Raw genomic sequence first — 22614 nt, 5'->3', positions numbered from 1 at the left:
AAAAGCCAGACTTTAGAGTGAAAGTTTCATTATATTATGAGATGCATATCAAACAGGGTTCCACAAAGAAATTTAGAGCATCAAGAAGTAGAATTCATGCATCCTCATAAGCTTTTTCAACAATGTGTGTCAAAAATGTCTTAATTTTGTGTATCAGAAAACAAAAAAATATTCTACAAGACAAATAAATCCCTGGTACTTTTCCCAGTGGAGATTTGTGTTTTAATGTGACTCAAAATGAAGGTGAATGGATGACATCAAGGATTAACAGAAAGTATACAATATTATAGTCTTATAATAACTGTCAACTTGACTTTTGAATACTTAGACCTAGGCCTTGCACACTTTTTTAAAAGCCAAGGTGTTTACATTCTTGCAACTCGTGACTGCAGAGCTGAAAACCCATTTGTCGGCCTCTCTTTCGCCCACATCAATGAACCTTCACCTACCAACATATTGCCTTCGCAGTTGTTAATGCAAGAGCAAGATCTTCTACTTGGACTAAAGTTAAGTCACACTGTCAAAAAAATGACTGCACAAAAGAGACTTTACTTAAAAACCTGACTTAATTTGATTTATGTGAGAGACACTTCAACCACCAGATCTGTGTCCGGTCTGTCTCTGATCCGCTGCGGCCCTGCTTTGTGCTTTATTATCTGTCAACACCCACCGGTTGCATTTTCAGAATGCAGCACGCAGCAGGACCGCTGGACAGCTGGAGTCATGTGACCGAGTTTTTCCCACGGTAATCACTGAATCAAGGATTCTCCTCCTCCTCCTCTCCTCATCCATGTTATCTTTCTGGTCCTCTGAAAACCTCTGACCTGTTGACTCCAGGCCTGGCTCCTCTCATCATGAAAATTAACCGGATGTTTTCATTTTGTTTTGGTGAAACCTGACTTCCTGTCCCGCTCCATCTGCTCTGTTGAGATTGATGCGTCGTGCTCCGGCATCCGGCAAAAATAGAAGTCTTGTGTATCTGATCCTGAGGGACTCCGACCTGCTGGATCTGAGACGCAGCCAGAACGTAACGCAGCGGATCCAGTGGAAGTTAACACATTGACTAGAATAGAAACCTATCAGATCAGGTGCCATGACAGATCAGAGACGGACCGGACACAGATCTGGTGGAATTTGGCTGTTGATATGTATATATGTATGTATGAAGTGTATTTGAAATGTTAAAGGTCCCACAGAGTTTTACCCATTTTAATAAAAGGTCACTGTCAGGCAGTTAAATCTACAATGATTCATTATCATGCTCACTGAATGTTTGTATCATTGCTGTACTTTGAGAAACAGAAGGATCTCTAAAGGGGTGGGTAAAAAGCAGTTAGGGTTTCAAAAAGCAATATAAACCCAGTATTTATGTACATGCACCTTGAATTTGTTCTAAAAAAAATGGCACAACGCTTATCACAAGGGCCACTTGCTTCTGCTCAAACCTCCTGCAAGTAAGCAGAGATCAAACAATGTGTACAATCATAATAAAAGACAGAATATAAGGACACAGGACAAATTATGCATATTAAATATTAAATAGTTTATCATGCAAAACAAACAGAGTACATGTCTATATACAACATTTTCAAGAGAGACTGCTCTTGGATAAACACAAACATAATGACACTGAGTGAAGTAAAACACAAACGACTAACAATACAGGATTAACTCAATGACAGACCAGTTATATAATACAAAACCCCAAACCATAAACAGATGTGTAAAAGTTCTGATTAATGAACAGCTTGAAGTACTAGGAACAAGATAACTTTACCAAAGATGCTCTATTAAATGCCTCTGAAATAAGTTTATAATTCTGTCCAAAATTGGGGGGCAGAATAAGAAAATGCCCCTTAGCTGATCTCTATACGGACTGAGGGGATGGTGAAAGTAAAGAAGCCCTAGGAGTGTAAGGTATGGCTACATTTATAACTTGACATGTACAAAAGCATGTTCAAACATCAAGGGATCCTTAAATACTGATAGTGTAAACATATTTAGCATCTTATGTGTCATGATCCTCATCATGGCAGCCCTCTCCTCTCCCTCTTTGTGTGTGTTTTGTCATTTCCCTGTCTGTTGCTCCTCCTCCTGTGTCTCTTCCCCTTGTTTGTGTCTTGTGGGTGAATGTGGGCGGGGTTTCCAATCAACAGGCAGCACCAGGTGAAGCCCATTCAATAATCAACCCTCTCCTATAAAGACTCCGGATTCTCTCCTACTCGTTGCCAGATCGTACTTCAGTTTTAAGTGGTACACTGAGTCCGTGGCTCCTCAAGCATTTTTTTGTTTTGCTTGTCTTTGTGTGTGTCAAGCTGACGTCCTTGTGTGTTTTCATCTTGCTTCAGAGATTGCCGTGCATGCTTCCCGCTCTCGTGCTGATCGCTTCCCTGTCTGCTGCTGAACCTGCCTGCCTTTGCCTGAGCTCCAGTTACCCTCTGTGGGAGGACACTGGAAAGAGGGACTGCTCCGCTCGTTACCCACGGCGCCATTACCACGGAGTTCACTCTAAATAAAAGACTTGTATTTTCACAATCCAGCTTGCCTGAGTTCTGCTTTTGGGTCCAGTCCTAGTAACAATCATAACATTATGCCTTGATTCAACGTGTGTTTTATAAAAAAAACACATTAAATCTTTAACATATTATTAGTTTTAGATTTCATTTGGGGGTTTTGCCTTTATTTGACAAGACAGCTTGAAGTAGAGGAAATGTGGGGAAAGACTGGGGTAATGATGTGCACCAGAACCAGTGCGTTGAGGTCTGTAGCCTCTGTGCATATGGCGCCTGCTCCACCGACTGAGCTGAACCGGTTAAGGTTACAACAGTATTTAAGTGTATTCCAGCCGGCCCAGAACCAATGTAGTGTCTGGAAGTCCTAGCCTGAAGCCTGGGTACAATGGCTCAGAGAATTTAACGTGGAAAGTGTGAAGGTGAGCCATGGTGCTTGATGACACCGCATAGAAGGACAGAGTGCCGGCTGGCCAGTCCAAGAACACACCAACCCTTTTGGAGTTGAAGTAGGGGACAGACATGTGTGCATTGTCTCTGTTGTGCCAGGCCGTGTATTTACCATTAACGCAGCGCAGACTCCAGGACTGATTATTGTAGCCAAGGACAGACTCGTTACCTTTGGCCTTCCTGCTGATTCCTTTATACGCTACTCCGATACCTGTGTGTTCCCCAGTCCACTCTACTTCCCAGTAGCAACGAGAAGACAAACCCTCTGTACAAAGCACCTGTCCCCAGTCTGTGAATCGCTCAGGACAGTCAGGATATGGCTGTGCTGTTGTCATTCGAGTCATTTGTTGCCTGTCTTCAGATAAAGACAGGTGGGAGTGGGCGGTACTGAGATCCAACGTCAGCTGGCAGGCATCTGATGAAAAGAACAAAAAATACAGGAAACAATAGAAACTGATAATTACATAACATAACTATTAGAGGAAAAGAAAACAACCACTGATTTGTTAGAAAAGACTTACACTTCCTCAGAGATGACTTTAAGTAGCACTCTGCATTGTTGGTCAAGCTAGGAAAGATACAAAAAAATACAATTAAAATGTAGAAAGTGTGCCAAGTTAAAGCTGGGGTTGGTAGTCAGATTTAGATCCACTTTTTGTATTACTGGTTAAAAAGGAACTTTCTGTCCTGATGGTAATCAATACATAATGTGTTCTTAAAAAAGAGGTAAAAAAAGCTGCTATCTACAGCCGGAGTAAACCTGGGAAAACACCAACCAATCCCTGCCATCAGGAGCCAAATTATGAAACCAATCAAATCCAGTCCTGCCGTTCTGCCCGCCTCCTGCAGAGCGTACATTTCCTGTTTGTTTGTGTTTTTAACTTTCACTATGAGAATGTTTTGGTGTTTTCTTACCGCTGAGTGAGACATGAGTTGACGTAGTGCAAAACACAAACGATGTGCTGAGGACCGGTTTGGAATCAGTCACCATCATAGACTGTAAAAAAAAATGGACAGCATTGCTCCGCCTCCTCCCGTTGTACGGTTCTGAATAGAGCTGAAGATATTTGTCCGAACCCGAACCCGACCCGACGGCCATTGTGCAGCCAGAGCCTGTGAAGCCACTGTAATAAGCTCCGCCCTACAGCGTAACGTCACAAGACGCTGTGTGCCCTTTGAAGTTTCGTTCTACGGCGGCTGTGAATCAAAGGAAACAGGAAGTAAAACCCCGTTTTTTAAACTCTAATAACTAACGAAAAATAAACTTTTCAGGAAAAAGAGGCCTTGAACACAAAACTGTGAAATACTAACTACATATAACCACAGCATACGGATGTGAGAAACATTTGTACGACGTGTATTTATTTTTTAAAGTTTGACTGCTCCCCCATTCAAATGAATGGGGGAGACGGATTTTTTGACCTATACTGCAGCCAGCCACCAGGGGGCAGTCACACTGCTGAAAGCCTCACCACCAGGGGGCAAGTTTGACTGCTCCCTGTTCCTTTGGTCACAATCAGGGGTGCAGCTCGCTCGGCTGAAAGTGCAGCTTTCAGCAGAGTGTCTGCCCCCTGGTGGCTGGCTGCAGTATAGGTCAAAAAATCTGTCTTCCCCATTCATTTGAATGGGGGAGCAGTCAAACTTTAAAAAATAAATACACATTGTACAAATGTTTCTCACGTCCGTATGCTGTGGTGATATGTAGTTAGTATTTGACTGTTTTGTGTCCAAGGCCTCTTTTTTCTGAAAAGTTTATTTTTCGTTAGTTATTAGAGTTTAAAAAACGGGGTTTTACTTCCGGGTTTGCTTTGATTGACAGCCGCCGTAGAGAGAAACTCCAGGATCTTTTGCCGACACAGAAATTACCGTGGCAACCACAGAAATTCTGGGGCTTCGCCGACTCTGGCTGCACAATGGGGTTTTTTGGCTTCAGAACCGTACAACGGGAAGAGGTGGAGTAACGCTGTCTATTTTTATTTACGGTCTATGGTCACGAATCAGCGGCGCTCTTGTATGTGGGCGGGGGCGTCGTTTTTGGGGGGGGGGTTTGACGGAGTCCTGAGGAAATGCTACATTCAATTTCATGCTAGTTTTCCGTGACTACCAACCCTAGCTTTAATATACTGAACAAAAACAAAACATATAGGTACATTGTAACCTTGGTTCTCTGAGTAAAGCGACTATCACTTTACACAGTTGCCTGTTATGTACAGGGACTGAACTATACAGGGATTTTTATTTTTATTTAACCTTTATTTAACCAGGTGAGTTAATTGAGAATCAATTCTCATTTGCAATAACGACTGAAGCCCTAGCACAACACATCCTGCCCTGCTTAAGCCACCATTCTCTCCTGATGCTCAACTGCCTGTTCTCTTGATGCTAACATCTACAAACAGCTCATGACTCCGGATGGGTTTCCTCCAGCTTTTCTTAATTGCTAATTCACTACAGCTGGAAACCCCATCCTCAGGAAAGGGCGCAAACTTGCATTGTTACAGCAATACATCTTTGAGGTATGAAGCTTGCGTTTGGGGGAGAGAAGCTATTTGTGCAGATATGACATCTTATCCTGCACAGCGACCATATTGGTGTGTCTTTATGGGATAACCATGCCAAGTAGCCTCTTTGGATCCATGTACAAGTGATATGAAACAATGTGAAGAGACTGTATCTGTAACTTAAGGAACAACAAGTTGCACATTGATACCAAGACGAACAATATTAGAACTATTTGTACTGCTATACCTGATAGTCAGGTGTTTTATCTCCTCCTGCACAGAGGACAAGAGCTCCTTTCCAAGTTGCCCTGGGTGGTTGTAACTCAAATCCAGGTCCTTTAGATGGGTTGGGTTGGACCTCAGAGCTTTAGCCAAAAAGCCACAACCAGTCTCTGTTATTCCACAGAATGGAAGCCTTGAATTGAAGAGAAAAATGTGGAAATTATATTTAAAGCAAGCCGCTCAAGGTTGTGACGTTATCTGCATAATTAAACTGAACGTCTGATATAGCACTAGTCACAAACCTCAGTTTTTGCAACTGACATGTCGGACTTGCCAGCCCTGCAGACAACAGTTCTACTCCTGAGTCTTGAAGATCGTTATCACTCAGATCCACTTCTTTCAGACATGAATCGCTTAAAACTTCTCCGAGTGCTTTGCAGCATTTGTCAGAGAGGTTGCATTCTTTCAGCCTTCCACAGGAAAACAAAACCAATTAATAATGTGTTAGCTCAATGTCACAAATCTAAATCAACTAGCTTTTGATCATTTATTAGGTATCTTTAAGAATAACTGAATGATTTTCAAAAGTCTACTCATGTTATCATGGACACAGAGGATAAAGTTCTCTTTACTCACACGGCAACTCTGGATTCTTTGATGACCGGTAACAACCACAGAAGACCTTCCTCTGATCGTGAGTACTCCCTCAGGTCAAACTGATCCAGCTCCTCCTTTGAGGTCAGCAACATGAAGACCAGAGCGGACCACTGTGAAGGTGACAGCGTGGTCTCTGACAAACTACCAGAGCTCAGGAAGTGCTGGATCTCCTCTAACAGGGACTGGTCATTCAGCTCACTGAGGCAGTGGAAGAGGTTGATGCATCTGTCTGGGGAAGGGTTGTGACGAATCTTCTGCTTGATGTACTCAACAATTTCTTCATTTCTTGGCGAGCTGCTCGCCATTTTGGTCAGGATGCTCCTCAACAGAGTCTGATTGGAGGTCTGTGAGAGGCCAAGAAGGAAGCGAAGGAACAGATCTAGGTGTCCGTTGTCGCTCTGCAAAGCTCTATCCACTGCACTCTGGAGAAGGCTGGTCACGTCACGGGGAGACTCCTGGTCTGTCGTTGTTTCTTGTGGCTTCAGCAAGTTCTGATTGAGGCACACGAATGTGTGGAACACATACGTTGCTGCAAAGTACTCCTGAATGCTGAGATGCACAAAGCAATAGACCCTCTCCACATGAACTCCAAAATCATTCTTTGAGATCTGTGTGAACACTCCTGAGTACACTGCAGCATCATGAATGTTGATGTCGTACTCCTCCAGTTCATTCTCATAGAAGATCATATTTCCTTTCATCAGGTGCTCAAAGGCCAGTTTTCCAAGCTTCAAGATCATCTCTTGGTCCATTCTGTCCTGAGACTCTGTTTTAGCTGCCCCTTGTCTTCCTGAATACTTCTCAGATTTGATCATTGAGTTGTGCACAAGGAAATGAGTGTACATCTGTGTCAGGGTTTCAGGCATATCCCTTTTTCTCCCACCTTCCTCCACTTTCTGTCTTTCACTGTCTTCTAAAATCCTCTGCAGAACAGTTGCAGAGATCCAGCTGAAGACCGGTATGTGGCACATGATGTGGAGGCTCCTGATGGTCTTGACATGTGAGATGACTTTGCTGGCCATGTTTTGATCAGAGATCTTCTTCCTGAAGTACTCTTCCTTCTGGGGGTTGTTGAACCCTCGTATCTCTGTCACACGATCGACAAGATCAACTGGAATGCGATTTGCAGCTGCAGGCCTGGAGGTGATCCAGATGTGTGCAGAGGGCAGCAGGTTCCCCTTGATGAGGTTCGTCAGGAGAACATCCACTGAAGCTGGCTCTGAGTCACTGAAGCAGGACTCATTGCACTCAAAGTCCAGGGGTAGTCGACACTCATCCAAGCCATCAAATATCAGCGCAACCTCGTACTTGCCAAAATTGGAAATTCCTGTTTCTTTTGCCTCTTCAAGAAAATGATGAAGAAGCTGCGTCAGTGTTTGGCGTTTCTCCTTCATCAGATTGAGCTCTCTGAACGGAAGATTCATCAGGAGTTGGAGGTCCTGGTTCACTCTTCCCTCAGCCCATTCCAGATTAAACTTCTGCACAGAGATGGTTTTCCCAATGCCAGCAATGCCTTTAGTCATCACGGTTCTGATGAATCGGTCTTGTCCGAGCAGGGGCTTGAAGATGTCTTCACATTTGATGGGTTTATCTTCAAGTGCTCGTCTTCTGTTTGCAGCCTCCACTTGCCTCACTTCATGTTCGTTATTAACACCTTCACAGACTCCCTCTGTGATGTAGAGCTCAGTGTACACCTTGTTGAGAAGTGTCTGATTTCCATGTCGTGCCACTCCTTCATAAATGTATTCAAACTTCTTCAGTCTGCGCCGGAGTTTGCGCTGGCATACGTCAAGCTCCCCATAAACGTCTGGTTTGGGATAGAGAACAGAAAGTGCTTGTGAATCAGGCTCAGTGTGGGACACCCTGAAATCATTGTGTGGCAAAGAAGTTAATTTGGCTTAAAGGTGACATATCACGCTTTTTTCATCAATATATATATTGGTCTAAGAGGTCCCCAAAACATGTCTTTAAAGTCTATGCTCAAAAAAACACTTTGAAATCAGATTTTGGTCTGCCTGAAAACCCCTCTTCTTCAGCCCTCCTCAGAACAGTCTGTTTTCTCTCTGACCACGCCCCCTCAGGAAGTGGATGTGGCCTCGGCTGTCCAGCACGTTGATCTAATGTTTACATGTTGGCTGAATATACACGGCTGCTCATAGATCACGTAACTTCAACCCTCTGAATCTGATCCAGAATCTGATCCTGATGGAGAGGCGCCTGCAGCAGGACCTTTCTGAAGGATTGGTCACAGATTTAGTGTTTCTTGTTGTTTTTTTATCAGTATGTCGACGTGTGTCTTGGTACACAGCTACGAACATGTAGCTATGTGGCTATGCTAACTAGCGCTAGCACTTATCCATGATAAATAAAAATCATCCACTAGATCTTCAAATCTGCAGACGTGGGGAGTAAAACCGACCTCTACCAGAAAGGCAGCAGGACCTTTCTGAAGGATTGGTCACAGATTTAGTGTTTCTTGTTGTTTTATTTGTCAGTATGTTGACGTGTGTCTTGGTACACAGCTACAGCTACGACATGTAGCTATGTGGCTATGCTAACTAGCGCTAGCACTTATCCATGGTAAATAAAAATCCTCCACTAGATCTTCAAATCTGCAGACGTGGGGAGTAAAACCGACCTTTGAGTTTATTAAGACAGCCTACAACAACACCTAAGCTCCTTGTTAGCACACATGTGTGCAGGGAATGAAAATCGGAGGAGGGATTCAGTATTATTTTATACAGTCTATGGGCTGAACAAGCTCCGAGCTCTGACTCCGTGACAGACCGGATATTGTTGTTACGTAACAAAAACACTGAAGCCTGAAACGGCTCGTTTCACACACATTTACAGAAAGGTGGAGAAATCAGAACAGGGGCAGAATGGATTTATTTCATTCTCGGGGGGTTTGTAGACAGGGACACATATTTCAGGTAGAGAACCATTAAAAAGTCCATTTTGCATGATATGTCACCTTTAAGAAGTCCTTCCCTCATTGACGTGTTTGAGAAAACACCTGATACATTCATGAACATGTTTCTATTGTGATACTTACTTTTCTCCAGTGTGTTGGCAAGCTCTCTCTGACCCATTGTCCTCAGGACGTGTAATGTAATCTTCAGAGCGCCCTCACTGGCACTGGTGTCTTCCTTTGGATCCACGGAGCTCAGGCAGTCTTCATTCTGCTCGTTGCTCTCAGCAGGTTGTGAAAGGTTTGGAAAGAGAATCCTTTCAAACCTTTTTAGCTCACGCCACAAAATGTTTTTGGCGTGTTCTTCCACCGCCTGTGATTAAGAAGGTAGAATAAGATCACATTGAAGGTAACTCTGTGCTGTAACAATGACTAAAGTCACACAGATTGTCTCATTGGCGACAACCATTATTGTTTCAGTACAGACACCAGATACGTGATTACCTTGAATATGGCTGTTCCATCCATCTCCGTTGATTCGGTGCATTCACTTTGGCCCCTGAATATGAATAATGAAAACTAATGAAACAATGATGGAGGCCAGCAAATGTTTTCTTCTTCTGCTATTAATGCAGTTAGCATTCTTCTTCTTCAGCTTTAAGTTAATAACTCACAAAAAGGACTCTCACGTGGAGTACCAAGAATCAAGCCAGTCATTTCAAATTTGCTTTATTGGCATGAATGTAATAAAGTAAGTTCTGCCAAAGCACGCTGTGCAAAGTTTGCAACATAAGTGCAATCATTCAGACTTTTGAAGCTCTTTTAACCAGAAAATACACACGTGCTTTTATGCATCCCTAATCACAGCTCAAGACCAAGAACGACACTAGATTCTTTTACCTGTTGGCGACATCTCTGCTGAAGTCATGATAAATATTTATGGAGGCGTCACTTTTCAGGGACAGGCATGAGTCAGGCAAGTTGGATTGGTCCAAAGTAAGTGAACTGCAAAGAAAAATGTAACGTGTTAATAAAACTACAGGACATGTAGCTCAAACAACTGAAGGGATTAGGGGTCATTCATTTGGAAGCATTGGTACCTCAATTAAGTCTTCATTACTTCTCATTAAGTTAAATATTATAATATGAATAAAGTCAGTGTTGTCTCAGAAGAACAAACTGTATTCACCTTGTATGTGCTTCTTTGTTGAAGTCATGATAGATATTTATGGAGGCATTGCTTTTCATGGACAGGCAGGATGAGGTAGGCAGGTTTGATTCTTCAGCATCGACTGAGCTGATAAGAAAGATAGAGTTAAACAACAGATGTTAAATGCAGAGTTGTGCCACTCTTGTTGGACATTTAAGAGGTCAAATTTCTCATCACTGAGCCTACTCAAGCTCCCACAAACAAAGCCCCAGAGTTGAATTTTGTATACCCTTCAGCTGCATCCTTGGTGAACTCGTGAAGGATATTTTTGGAGGCGTCACTCTTCATGGACAGGCAGGATGAGGCAGGCAGCTCAGGAGGCTTTACAGTCTCCTCAGCAGCATCCATTTTCAAAGGCTACACCTATGTTAGGATAACAGAATCAAACTTTACTCAGTAACTAAATTAAGAATCTTACATTTACACCCTCCTCTATAGAAGAAGATATTACTTCTGCATAATAAAATAAAAAGAATCATAACCAAGTCAAGAAATTGCTTCAGTTTGGAGAGATCTGAAATCTCTACTGAATATTTAATATCTTAATATAATAATAATTATGCTAAATCTGGGTTAATCTTTGATATTAATGGTAATACTTTTTTTTTTATCTTCATGAGTGCATTAAAAAGTGATAGTATTAAATGTTACTATTAATATAGGGGAATTACTTTGGTTAAGTGCCTTGCAGTGAAGTAACAGTGATGTGGTGGGTTAAGGTGCCTTTAAAGAGCCCAAAGGCTCCAAAAATATTAGACCCACCCCTGCCTCAGCCTGCAGATCACCCAGAGGACAGAGCAGCTTCTTCCCTCAGGGTGTGACGCTCCTACACTCATCCCTCCATACCTGAAAAATATTAAATTACATTCTATGAACATTTACCACAAGGAGAGAAGACTACAGTCATGGCCAAAAGTTTTGAGAATGACACAAATATTACATTTTCACAAAGTCTGCTGTTTCAGTTTTTATAATGGCAATTTGCATATACTCCAGAATGTTATGAGGAGTGATCAGCTCAACTGCAATTAATTGCAAAGTCCCTCTTTGCCTTGAAAATGAACTTTATCACCAAAAACACATTTCCACTGCATTTCAGCCCTGCCACAAAAGGACCAGCTAACATCATTTCAATGACACACAGGTGTCACACACATTAACACAGGTGTGGGTGTTGATGAGGACAAGGCTGGCAATCAATCTGTCATGATTGAGTGACTTTAAAAGGAAGATGGTGCATGACACCATTGTTCCTCATCTGTTAGCCATGGTTACCTGCAAGGAAACACGTGCAGCCATCATTGCATTGCACGAAAAGGGCCCAACAGGTTTACAAGTTTACAACAAGTTTATAGCAGCGAGTAAGATTGCACCTCAGTCAACCGTCTATCGAATTATCAAGAACTTCAAGGAGAGAGGTTCAATTGTTGCCAAACAGGCTCCAGGGGCGCCCAAGAAAGTCCAGCAAGCGCCAGGACCGTCTCCTGAAGGTGTTACAGCCGCAGGATCAGGCCACCACCAGTGCAGAACTTGCTCAGGAATGGCAGCAGGCAGGTGTGAGTGCATCTGCACGCACAGTGAGGCGAAGACTTTTGGAGGAAGGCCTGGTGTCAAGGAGGGCAGCAAAGAAGCCACTTCTCTCCAGTAAAAACATCAGGGACAGACTGATATTCTGCAGAAGGTACAGGGACTGGACTGCTGAGGACTGGGGTAAAGTCATTTTCTCTGATGAATCCCCTTTCCGATTGTTTGGGGCATCTGGAGGAAGGCTTGTTCGGAGAAGACGAGGTGAGCGCTACCATCAGTCCTGTCTCTTGCCAACAGTGAAGCATCCTGAGACCATTCATGTGTGGGGTTGCTTTTCGGTCAAGGGAGTGGGCTCTCTCACAATCTTGCCTAAAAACACAGCCATGAATAAAGAATGGTACCAGAACGTCCTCCGAGAGCAACTTCTCCCAACCATCCAAGGGCAGTTTGGTGATGAAGAATGCCTTTTCCAGCATGATGGAGCACCTTGCCATAAAGCAAAAGTCATAACAAAATGGCTCGGGGGACAAAACATTAAGATTTTGGGCCCTTGGCCAGGAAACTCCCCAGATCTTAATCCCATTGAGAACTTGTGGTCAATCCTCAAGAGGCGGGTGGACAATCAAAAACCCACAAATTCTGACAAACTCCAAGCATTGATTATGCAAGAATGGACTGCCATCAGTCAGGATTTGGTCCAGAAGTTGATTGACAGCATGCCAGGGAGAATTGCAGAGGTCTTGAAAAAGAAGGGTCAACACTGCAAATATTGACTTATTGCATGAATTCTGTGTAATTCTCAATAAAAGCTTTTGATACTTATGAAATGCTTCTAATTGTATTTCATTATACCATAGAAACATCTGACAAAAACACCTAAAAACCCTGAAGCAGCAGACTTTGTGAAAATGTAATATTTGTGTCATTCTCAAAACTTTTGGCCATGACTGTACGTGTTACTTTCCATGTTACAGTCATGTGTTGTAGAGGTCAATCCACGTAGGGCTTACCTTAAACAGGTATCAGATGCAGTCAGCTGATCGTGTGTACACTGAAGTTCTCACACTGAGGAATAAAACATAGGGGTTCTGCTTTCAGCGCACTTCAGGAACTTAAGCGCAGAATATTTAAGATTGCTGAACTCAAAACGTCACCAGAGAAGTCTCGTGCGTCATTACTTTTAGTTTCCCTTTTGCGCGCTCACAAAGTTAACGTTCTTTATTTTACGCGCTGGTTCAAACACAGTTAAATAAAATGTTTAAATCCTGTTTGTGCTTTCTTTATGCAGAACTACTCTAAAGGTGTTTCCTGTGTCTTACCTCGGTCAGAGGAGGCTGCTGCACTTCCGTGATGAGTCTTGTTGTGGTTTTACTCAGAAAGCAGGAGGTGGATCTATCAGTCGTGTTACACACATGACGCGTGACTCATGATGCAATGATGATGTTCCTGCAATCTAATACTAAACAACTAAATTCACAATCCAAGAAATATTTATTAAATTAAATTAAAATAAGCTGATCTAATAATCTGCTAAATCTTTGTTTTGTTTTAAGTCCATAACAGAAAAAACCTCTCCAGTCTGACCTTCCCTTTATGTTTTAGATATTTGAAGTCCTGAATATATATTATATTACCCCCAGTACATTTTCCTATTGTTGCACAACTGAGTTTTATTCCATCTTACTTTATTTATTTATTATCTAGTTCAAATTTTAGTCATTTTTAAAGTATACAGCCTTATTTCAAATTATTATAGACATGTATATATTATTTATTCAGTTATTTGTTTAAATTTGTATTTATTTCTTAATTTATTGTGTATTATTTCATTATCTATTTAGCTGTTAATTCAATTTTTTCGGGTTACCTCTCAGGATTTTTTTTTACGTTTTTATTTAGTCTCAGGCATCATAACACAAAACAACATTGCAGCCAATAAAAGTAAAAAAATAAAATAATAAGTAAAAATAAATAAATAAGATGATAAATAAATACATATTTTATACATACATACCAAATAACAGTAAAAAAAAATAATAATCCAAAGTTAAATTCATAAATCTAATTAATTTTAATAATAATAATTACAATTATCATCTCAGGATTCTAATATTTTATTCTGTTTAACTTTGAGTGCAGCATCTTAGTTTCTTTTACTGGTTTAATCTTTTAGTGTTTAATTATTTTATTTTATTTTGGTGAGCTTAATTTCCTCTAGTTTTAACTTAAATTTTAACTTACAATTTTTATCTTATTTTACCTTCTGTGTTTCCTCTTTAAGATATCATGACAGCATTTCCTCAGTCGTTTTGTTTTTTATTCAATTTAAATGTTTTATTATTATTAATATTATTATTATTATTGTTGTTGTTGTTGTTGTTGTTATTTTAAAGGTGACATATCACGCTTTTTTCATCAATATATATATATTGGTCTAAGAGGTCCCCAAAACATGTCTTTAAAGTTTATGCTCAAAAAAACACTGAAATCAGATTTTGGTCTGCCTGAAAAACCCTCTTCTTCATTCCTCATCAGAACACTCTGTTTTCTCTCTGACCACGCCCCCTCAGGAAGTGGGTGTGGCCTCGGCTCTCCAGCACGTTGATCTAATGTTTACATGTTGGCTGAATATACACGGCTGCTCAGAGATCACGTTACTTCAACCCTCTGAATCTGATCCAGAATCTGATCCTGACGGAGAGGCGCCTGTAGCAGGACCTTTCTGAAGGATTGGTCATAGATTTAGTGTTTCTTGTTGTTTTATTTATCAGTATGTAGACGTGTGTCTTGGTACACAGCTACGAACATGTAGCTATGTGGCTATGCCAATTAGTGCTAGCACTTATCCATGATAAATAAAAATCATCCACTAGATCTTCAAATCTGCAGATGTGGGGAGTAAAACCGACCTCTGCCAGAAAGGCAGCAGGACCTTTCTGAAGGATTGGTCACAGATTTAGTGTTTCCTGTTGTTTTATTTGTCAGTATGTTGACGTGTGTCTTGGTACACAGCTACAGCTAGGACATGTAGCTATGTAGCTATGCTAACTAGCGCTAGCACTTATCCATGATAAATAAAAATCATCCACTAGATCTTCAAATCTGCAGACGTGGGGAGTAAAACCGACCTTTGTGTTTATTAAGACAGCCTACAACTAGCATGCCTCCCTCCTAAGCTCCTTGTTAGCACACATGTGTGCAGGTAATGAAAAACGGAGGAGGGGATTCAGTATTATTTTATACAGTCTATGGGCTGAACAAGCTCCGAGCTCTGACTCCGTGACAGACCGGATATTGTTGTTACGTAACAAAAACACTGAAGTCTGAAACGGCTCGTTTCAGCACACATTTACAGAAAGGTGGAGAAATCAGAACAGGGGCAGAATGGATTTTTTTCATTCTTTGGGGGTTTCTAGACATGCCAGGGACACATATTTCAGGTAGAGAACCATTAGAAAGTCAATTTTGCATGATATGTCACCTTTAAAATCATGTAGGGATGGGGGGGTCTTCTTTTCTTATGAAATTGAATTTTTGATAATTTTATATACAGCACTTTGTGTTACAATATCATTGCATGAAAAGTTCTTTACAAATAAAGTCAGATAGATTAATCACATATTTGTGGTTAAATGTAATTCAGCTCTTATTTTAATTCTTTTGGAGATCAAAGATTATTGAGATGCCTCCAAAAAGGAGAATAACTTTCTCTCTTCCTTCCTCTCATATTTATCATTTCAGGGCGGCTCAGATCCACCTTCTGATCCCGTTGCCCTGCATCTCTAACTGTGGTACCACTGACCAAAGAAGCCTATAACAGCAAAGTACGTCTAATGCATTAACAGAGTAATACTGAGATGTAAAATAATATATTCCTCAGGGTAGTTTACCACAGAACCAGAAGTTGAACTGCTCAAAACACTTTAACTGAGTTAGTATGTTGCATCCAGGACTTTCAGCAGAGTAGGTGTTTGTATTGTTACTATTTAATTTGTTATTTTCTGACATTTTGAAAGACAAATTAAAAAGAATAAAGATTGAAAAACATATATATATAGGCAAGTAGAGCAATAGTTATCAAAACATCCTCACTGCAAAGACTGTAATGTTCAAAAAGGGAATAGGATGAGGTGCAACACTTATCTAATCCTCTCCCTTTTCCCATTTCAATGAGGTTCATTGATTCAATTTAAACAAAACTACTACTCAAGGTAAGGTTTGAAGTATTTTCCCAACATTTATTAATGGATTAAGACAAATTAATCAATAACAAATAGGTTTGCAGGAGCAAAAATGTCAAATTATAATGCACACATGATGAAATAGTGAATTTAAATCAGTGACTTCAGTGCAGGATGCTCAGTGCAGCACAGGGATTATTCTACTTTAGCTTTGAAGACAGTCTAGATCCCTGTTTTTGGACAGGAAAAGACACTTCATATCTCAGAGCGACGCAGAAAAACTAGTCCATGCATTTGTTACCTCCAGGTTAGATTACTGTAACTCCCTCTTATTAGGCTGCCCCAATAAGTCTCTAAAGATTCTTCAGCTAGTTCAAAACGCTGCAGCTCGAGTATTGACTAAAACTAGGAAGAGGGAGCACATTTCTCCAGTGCTAGCTTCTCTACACTGGCTCCCAATAAAATGTAGAATAGAATTTAAAATCCTTCTTTTAACCTACAAAGCCCTTAAAAATCAGGCACCCTCGTATCTTAAAGAGCTCATAGTGCCCTATTACCCCTCTAGAACTCTACGCTCCCAACATGCAGGCTTGCTAGTTGTACCTAAAATCTCTAGAAGTAGTATGGGAGGTAGAACCTTCAGTTATCAGGCCCCTCTCCTTTGGAATCATCTACCAGTCAGGGTCCGGGAGGCAGACACCCTCTCTACTTTTAAGAGTAGGCTTCAAACTTTCCTTTTGACAAAGCTTATAGTTAGAGCTGGATCAGGCTTGGACCAGCTTTTGTCATGCTGCTATAGGCCTAGACTGCCGGGGGAACTGGCACACTGACACACTGGGATCCTAGCTCACCCCCTTCCCCCCAACCCCTTCATCACTTACTTTAACTCTGCCTGTCCCATTAAAGTTACTAACCATAGACCTTTCTGGAGTCCCTGAGCTCCCTTGTCTCGTAGATTCCTCTGAGCTGCCGTAGACGTCCTCCTGCTGTGGACGATCTGGACTCCAGCTGATACGGACGTGCTGGACTCCAGCGGCAACAGCTTCTACTACTCGTCTCATCACTATCACCTCTCTCTGTTACTCCCCTCTATCCGTCTTTCCAGACCCAACTCAGTCGAGGCATGATGTGTGTCTAACATGAGTCTGGTTCTGCTGGAGGTTTCTGCCTGTTAAAGGAAGTTTTTCCTCACCACTGTAGCTAGCTAAATACTGCAATGTGCAATGCTCATGATGGATTAAGGTGGGGTCAGACTGAGTCTTACCCTGTCTTGAAGTTGGGTCTCTGTTCATAATTTGACATAGAGTGGTCTAGACCTGCTCTGTTTGTAAAAGCGTCTTGAGATAACGTTAGTTGTGATTCGGCGCTATACAAATAAAGATTGATTGATTGATATTCATATGGACATAATGTTTATGTAGATGAGTTAAGGCAGGGACCATGGTGACATATGCTAAATTTGGAAGAGATCGGGTATTGTATGTAAATGTCAGTACCATGTATTTCCTGTGGGTGGCACAATGGCTGTTGGAGAAAAATGAACCCATAGATGTGTTGAGGGATGGACCATTTTTTAAGAAGTCCTGTGAGCTTTGTGATGTCACCATCTTCTAAAACACTTAAATATCATTTTTTTTAAATAGTCCTTTGATCTTTGTGATGTCACCATCTTCTAAAACACTAAAATATCATTTTTTTAAAAATAGTCCTTTGATCTTTGTGATGTCACCATCTTCTAAAACACTTAAATATAATTTTTTTTAAATAGTCCTTTGATCTTTGTGATGTCACGTCTCAACTTCTCAAAAACACTTAAACAGGCTGTTCTCTGACCTTGTGACACGTTGCTGACCTCCTATATATATATATCAGGTTATCACAGGTATAAACTGCAATCTGTTTCACCTCTGCCTGAAAGACACACACAAGTCAAGTCAAGTCAACTTTATTTATATAGCACTAAGGATTGTATTCTCTTGTTAACTCACACCCTTGGCCATAATGTCAGCCATCTGGATACCTCAAGTGCTTCACCGGATTCAAGAATCTTTAAGTAGCTTTATCATGTCTGTTATTGGTCGTACCCCAACAGTACCTGCACCTGATAACTCTTACAACAATCAAGTACAACCCCAGGTAAAGATAGACCTGACGCCTAAAGTGGTCTGCATCAACGAACATTTGGAACCTCTACAAGAAAGTCCCTTTACAAGCTTATGCCCAGGAGTCCAGGCATTTTGGGACAGAGCAAAATATATTTTACTCTTTCCTTTTAGAGGAGCTGCAAGACTTTTAAACTTTGCTTACAGAAAAGTAATAGTTTGCCTCAACATGGTCAGAGCAAGACTTGCAAACGCTGGCATGGCTGAAGATGTGGAAGCTGCCATAGTGTCTGAATTGGATGTGACAGAAGAACTGGAGCGTGAGTACTTCCCAGGTGATCTTGAGGAAGAGCCTGAATTGGATGCGACAGAAGAGGTGGAGCCTGGAGCTGATCACAGAGAAAGAACAACTGATGGCACCTCAAGAAATCAGATTGTAGTTCGACGTCCCGGGACAGTTGTAGATGCTTCAACCACCATTGTTATTGTTACTGGCAGTGCTTGTTTCAGCTATGAGAAACTGCTTCAGACTAAAGTTATGTGTCGGACCTATAATAAAGGCACATACTCGTTCTTTAGCACCTATACCGAAGAGTGCACCTTTCCCTCTAAGATTCGGTCATACTGTTGCGAATCTGACTTTAAAGCTGATTATAGATACTTTGGCTATTCTACATCTTCTTTTTCCACACATTACCAGATCACAACAATACATAAGATTTGCCTCGACAGTGACGACGAGTTGGATTCTGAGGACTGTTCAGATGTGTGGGAGGAAATGTCTGACTCGGATTGGGATTAGGAATATTATCAAAAGTACAATCGTTTGGCCCAATAGAGAAGATTCATTTTCCAGATTCCAAGGAAGAAGTACTTTAACAAAGAGACATCTGTAGAGATTATGTTGGAGTTTTCCCCGGGTGCTCCGGTTACCTCCTATAATCTTAATATGACAGTAACATGTCACACAAAAAAAACCCATGTATCAAGGCCCCAAGTGATCTTGAAGAAGCGTCTGACTTGGATTTGACGGAAGAGCTGGAGCCTGAGTACTTCCCATGTGGTCTTGAGGAAGCATCTGACTTGGATTCGGATTCAGATTTTTAAAAGTACAATCGTTTGGCCCAATAGAGAAGATTCATTCCCCAGATCTCAAGGACGAAGTACTTTAACAAAGAGAGATCTGTATGGAGTTTTCCCCGGGTGCTCCGGTTACCTCCTATAATCTTAATGTGACAGTAACATGTCACAAAAAAAAACTCCATGTATCGAGGTTATAGTCGTCGCCGTTCCCCCACTCTCTCCCCACATTTCCCGTCTCTCTTCAGTTGTCCTATCAACAAAGGTAAAAAAAAGCCCCAAGAAATACCTTCAAAAGAAAAACTGCAAACATAAACAAACAAAAATAAACAAATAAATAAAAATGAATTATCTGCATACTTTAATAATGCATGTTACCTTACATTGCACGGATGCTTAGGTGCAATGGAATTGTTTTCACATCACCTTGCATATCAAGTTATTAATATCAAATGTGTTATTTTAATGTTTAAATTGCTGAACTTTGGATTTTTGAGGTTATGTAATGTTCTTTAACTCAGGGAGGGAAAACACAGTTTTATTGTATTGTTATCTTTGCACATCAGTGTAATGACATAAAAAGCTGTTGTATCTTGTATCTTGAAATCTTACAGGATGACTCAGTCACATATTTTGGCCCTTTAGTTACACACCACATGCAATCTTACACAAGGTTGCTGACAAATAACTGTATCGCATTACTCAGGCCTACACAAAATCCATGCAGGCTTGCTAGTTGTACCTAAAATCTCTTAAAGTAGTATGGGAGGTAGAACCTTCAGTGATCAGGCCCCTCTCCTTTGGAATCATCTACCAGTCAGGGTCCGGGAGGCAGACACCCTCTCTACTTTTAAGAGTAGGCTTCAAACTTTCCTTTTTGATAAAGCTTATAGCTAGAGCTGGATCAGGCTTGGACCAGCTTTTGTTATGCTGCTATAGGCCTAGACTGCCGGGGGGAACTGGCGCACCGACACACTGGGATCCTAGCTCACCCCCTTCCCCCCAACCCCCATCACTTACTTTAACTCTACCTGTCCCATTAAAGTTACTAACCATAGTCCTTTCTGGAGTCCCTGAGCTCCCTTGTCTCGTAGATTCCTCTGAGCTGCCGTAGACATCCTCCTGCTGCGGACGTTCAAGACTCCAGCTGATACGGACGTGCTGGACTCCAGCGGCAACAGCTTCTACTACTCGTCTCATCACTATCACCTCTCTCTCTTACTCCCCTCTATCCGTCTTTCCAGACCCAACTCAGTCGAGGCATGATGTGTGTCTAACATGAGTCTGGTTCTGCCTGAGGTTTCTGCCTGTTAAAGGAAGTTTTTCCTCACCACTGTAGCTAGCTAAATACTGCGATGTTCAATGCTCATGGTGGATTAAGGTGGGGTCAGACTGAGTCTTACCCTGTCTTGAAGTTGGGTCTCTGTTCATAATTTGACATAGAGTGGTCTAGACCTGCTCTGTTTGTAAAAGCGTCTTGAGATAACGTTTGTTGTGATTCGGCGCTATACAAATAAAGATTGATTGATTGATTGATTGATTGATTAACAGACTGGTCAGGAGGGCCAGTTCTGTACTGGGCTGTCCTCTGGACTCCATAGAGGAGATGGGTGAGAAGAGGATGTTAGCCAAGCTGACATCCATCATGGACACCCCCTGCATGAGACTGTGGTGTCCCTGAGCAGCTCCTTCAGCAGCAGACTGAGACTCCCACCCTGCAGGACGGAGCGCTACTGCAGGTCCTTCACCCCATCTGCAATCAGACTGTTTAACACCAGCACTGCTGTGTCCCGTTAATCAGCTGTTCTCATCTTTCATTACACTACATGGAAGTTACTATGGGATCCACTATTTCCCGGGACCTGAGGTGGACCTCCCACATAGACACAATCAGAAAAAAGGCCCAGCAGAGGATGTACTTCCTGCGTCAGCTCAGGAAGTTCAACCTGCCCCAGGAGCTGCTGATCATGTTCTACACCTCCATCATCCAGTCTGTTCTGTGCACCTCCATCACTGTCTGGTTTGGCTCTGCGACCAAACTAGACAAACACAGACGGCAACGGACTATAAGGACTGCAGAAAAAATCATCGGTGTCGACCTGCCCCCCATACAGGACTTGTACCGGTCCCGGACCAGGAAACGGGCAGGGAGCATTACCGCTGACCCCTCACACCCTGGACACAAATTCTTCAAACTCCTCCCCTCCGGCAGGCGCTACAGATCACTGTGCGCCAAAACAACCCGCCATAAGAACAGTTTCTTCCCCCAGGCTGTCACTCTGATGAACACTAAACCATAACAGTGTCATACATGTTGGATCAATACTCTCTATAAATATACATGTAGATACACAATGCAACAATTCTCCAAGCAGAATTCCATATTTCTATTTTTTGTATTATTTAACTTCTATTTTATAATGTAAAAACTACCTCTTCAACTCACCACTGCACTTTATCATATTATTTTAGCCTGTACATATTAGTCAAGCCTATTAGTTGTTTCTTTGTATTTATAGCTAAGGTTATTATTATATTTTTATTTTATTTTTTATTGTAATTCTTATTCCTATTCTGCCTTGTACAAAGAGAGCACAGTTTACTAAAGTCAAATTCCTTGTGTGTTCAAGCATACTTGGCGAATAAAGCTGATTCTGATTCTGATTCTGACTTGGCACATTCACAAATAACTACCGTATCCATCTGAATCGCACTGTTCTTCATACTGTGTCTGTTTGTTTTTAAATGACCTGGTGCAATTTTTATCCTGCAATAACTTACCTTGTCTATTTATCAGATAGAAGTGTACATAGTGTGTATATATCCGTAATAGTTGCCATATTTTATTTAATTTTATTCTATTTAATTTTATTCTATTCTATTTTATTTAATTTTTATTCTATTTTATTTTATTCTATTCTATTTTATTTAATTTTATTCTATTTAATTTTATTCTATTTTATTTAATTTTATTCTATTTTATTCTATTTAATTTTATTCTATTTAATTTTATTCTATTCTATTCTATTTTATTTTATTCTATTTTATTTTATTTTATTTTAATTTATTTTATTTTACCCTTGTCATTGCTATTATTACTGTTATTATATTTTTTAACTATGTTAGTACATTGTTGTATTTCCCTGTCCCGTGTTGTAAGCTGCTGTAACAATAGAAATTTCCCCCCAACAGGATACAAATAAAGTCTATCTTATCTTAGTTTTTGGGGAACTAAAGTACAAAGTTCTTAAAACACCAAAAAA

General features: G+C 41.1%; 1 protein-coding gene across 1 annotated transcript; it reads right to left on the bottom strand.

Moving 5' to 3' along the window:
• Window positions 1-1466: 1466 nt before the first annotated feature.
• Window positions 1467-13100, bottom strand: LOC117813877 (NLR family CARD domain-containing protein 3-like). Its single transcript, XM_034684926.1, has 12 exons — window positions 12999-13100; window positions 11224-11307; window positions 10691-10824; window positions 10441-10548; window positions 10152-10256; window positions 9756-9810; window positions 9396-9624; window positions 6320-8147; window positions 5986-6153; window positions 5709-5876; window positions 3482-3528; window positions 1467-3375 (listed from the first exon to the last, which is right to left on the bottom strand). Exons 3-12 carry the CDS (start codon window positions 10807-10809, stop codon window positions 2831-2833), a joined length of 3372 nt encoding a protein of 1123 aa, XP_034540817.1. The 5' UTR covers window positions 10810-10824; window positions 11224-11307; window positions 12999-13100; the 3' UTR covers window positions 1467-2830.
• Between the last annotated feature and the right edge of the window lie 9514 nt (window positions 13101-22614).

This window comes from Notolabrus celidotus, chromosome 6, assembly GCF_009762535.1.
Source record: "Notolabrus celidotus isolate fNotCel1 chromosome 6, fNotCel1.pri, whole genome shotgun sequence".
Lineage (NCBI taxonomy): Eukaryota > Metazoa > Chordata > Actinopteri > Labriformes > Labridae > Notolabrus > Notolabrus celidotus.
The sequence above is the reverse complement of the archived record's forward strand: the minus strand, read 5'-3'. Positions and strand labels throughout refer to the sequence as shown.

Bases quoted from the DNA above. Each gene is read 5' to 3' on its own strand.
- LOC117813877 (XM_034684926.1), bottom strand. From the start codon at position 10,809: ATGGATGCTGCTGAGGAGACTGTAAAGCCTCCTGAGCTGCCTGCCTCA. The intron at 9,811-10,151 runs GTAAAAGAATCT...ATTCATATTCAG, and splicing joins AGCAGAGATGTCGCCAACAG to GGGCCAAAGTGAATGCACCG. The intron at 6,154-6,319 runs GTGAGTAAAGAG...TTCCTGTGGAAG, and splicing joins AAAGAATCCAGAGTTGCCGT to GCTGAAAGAATGCAACCTCT.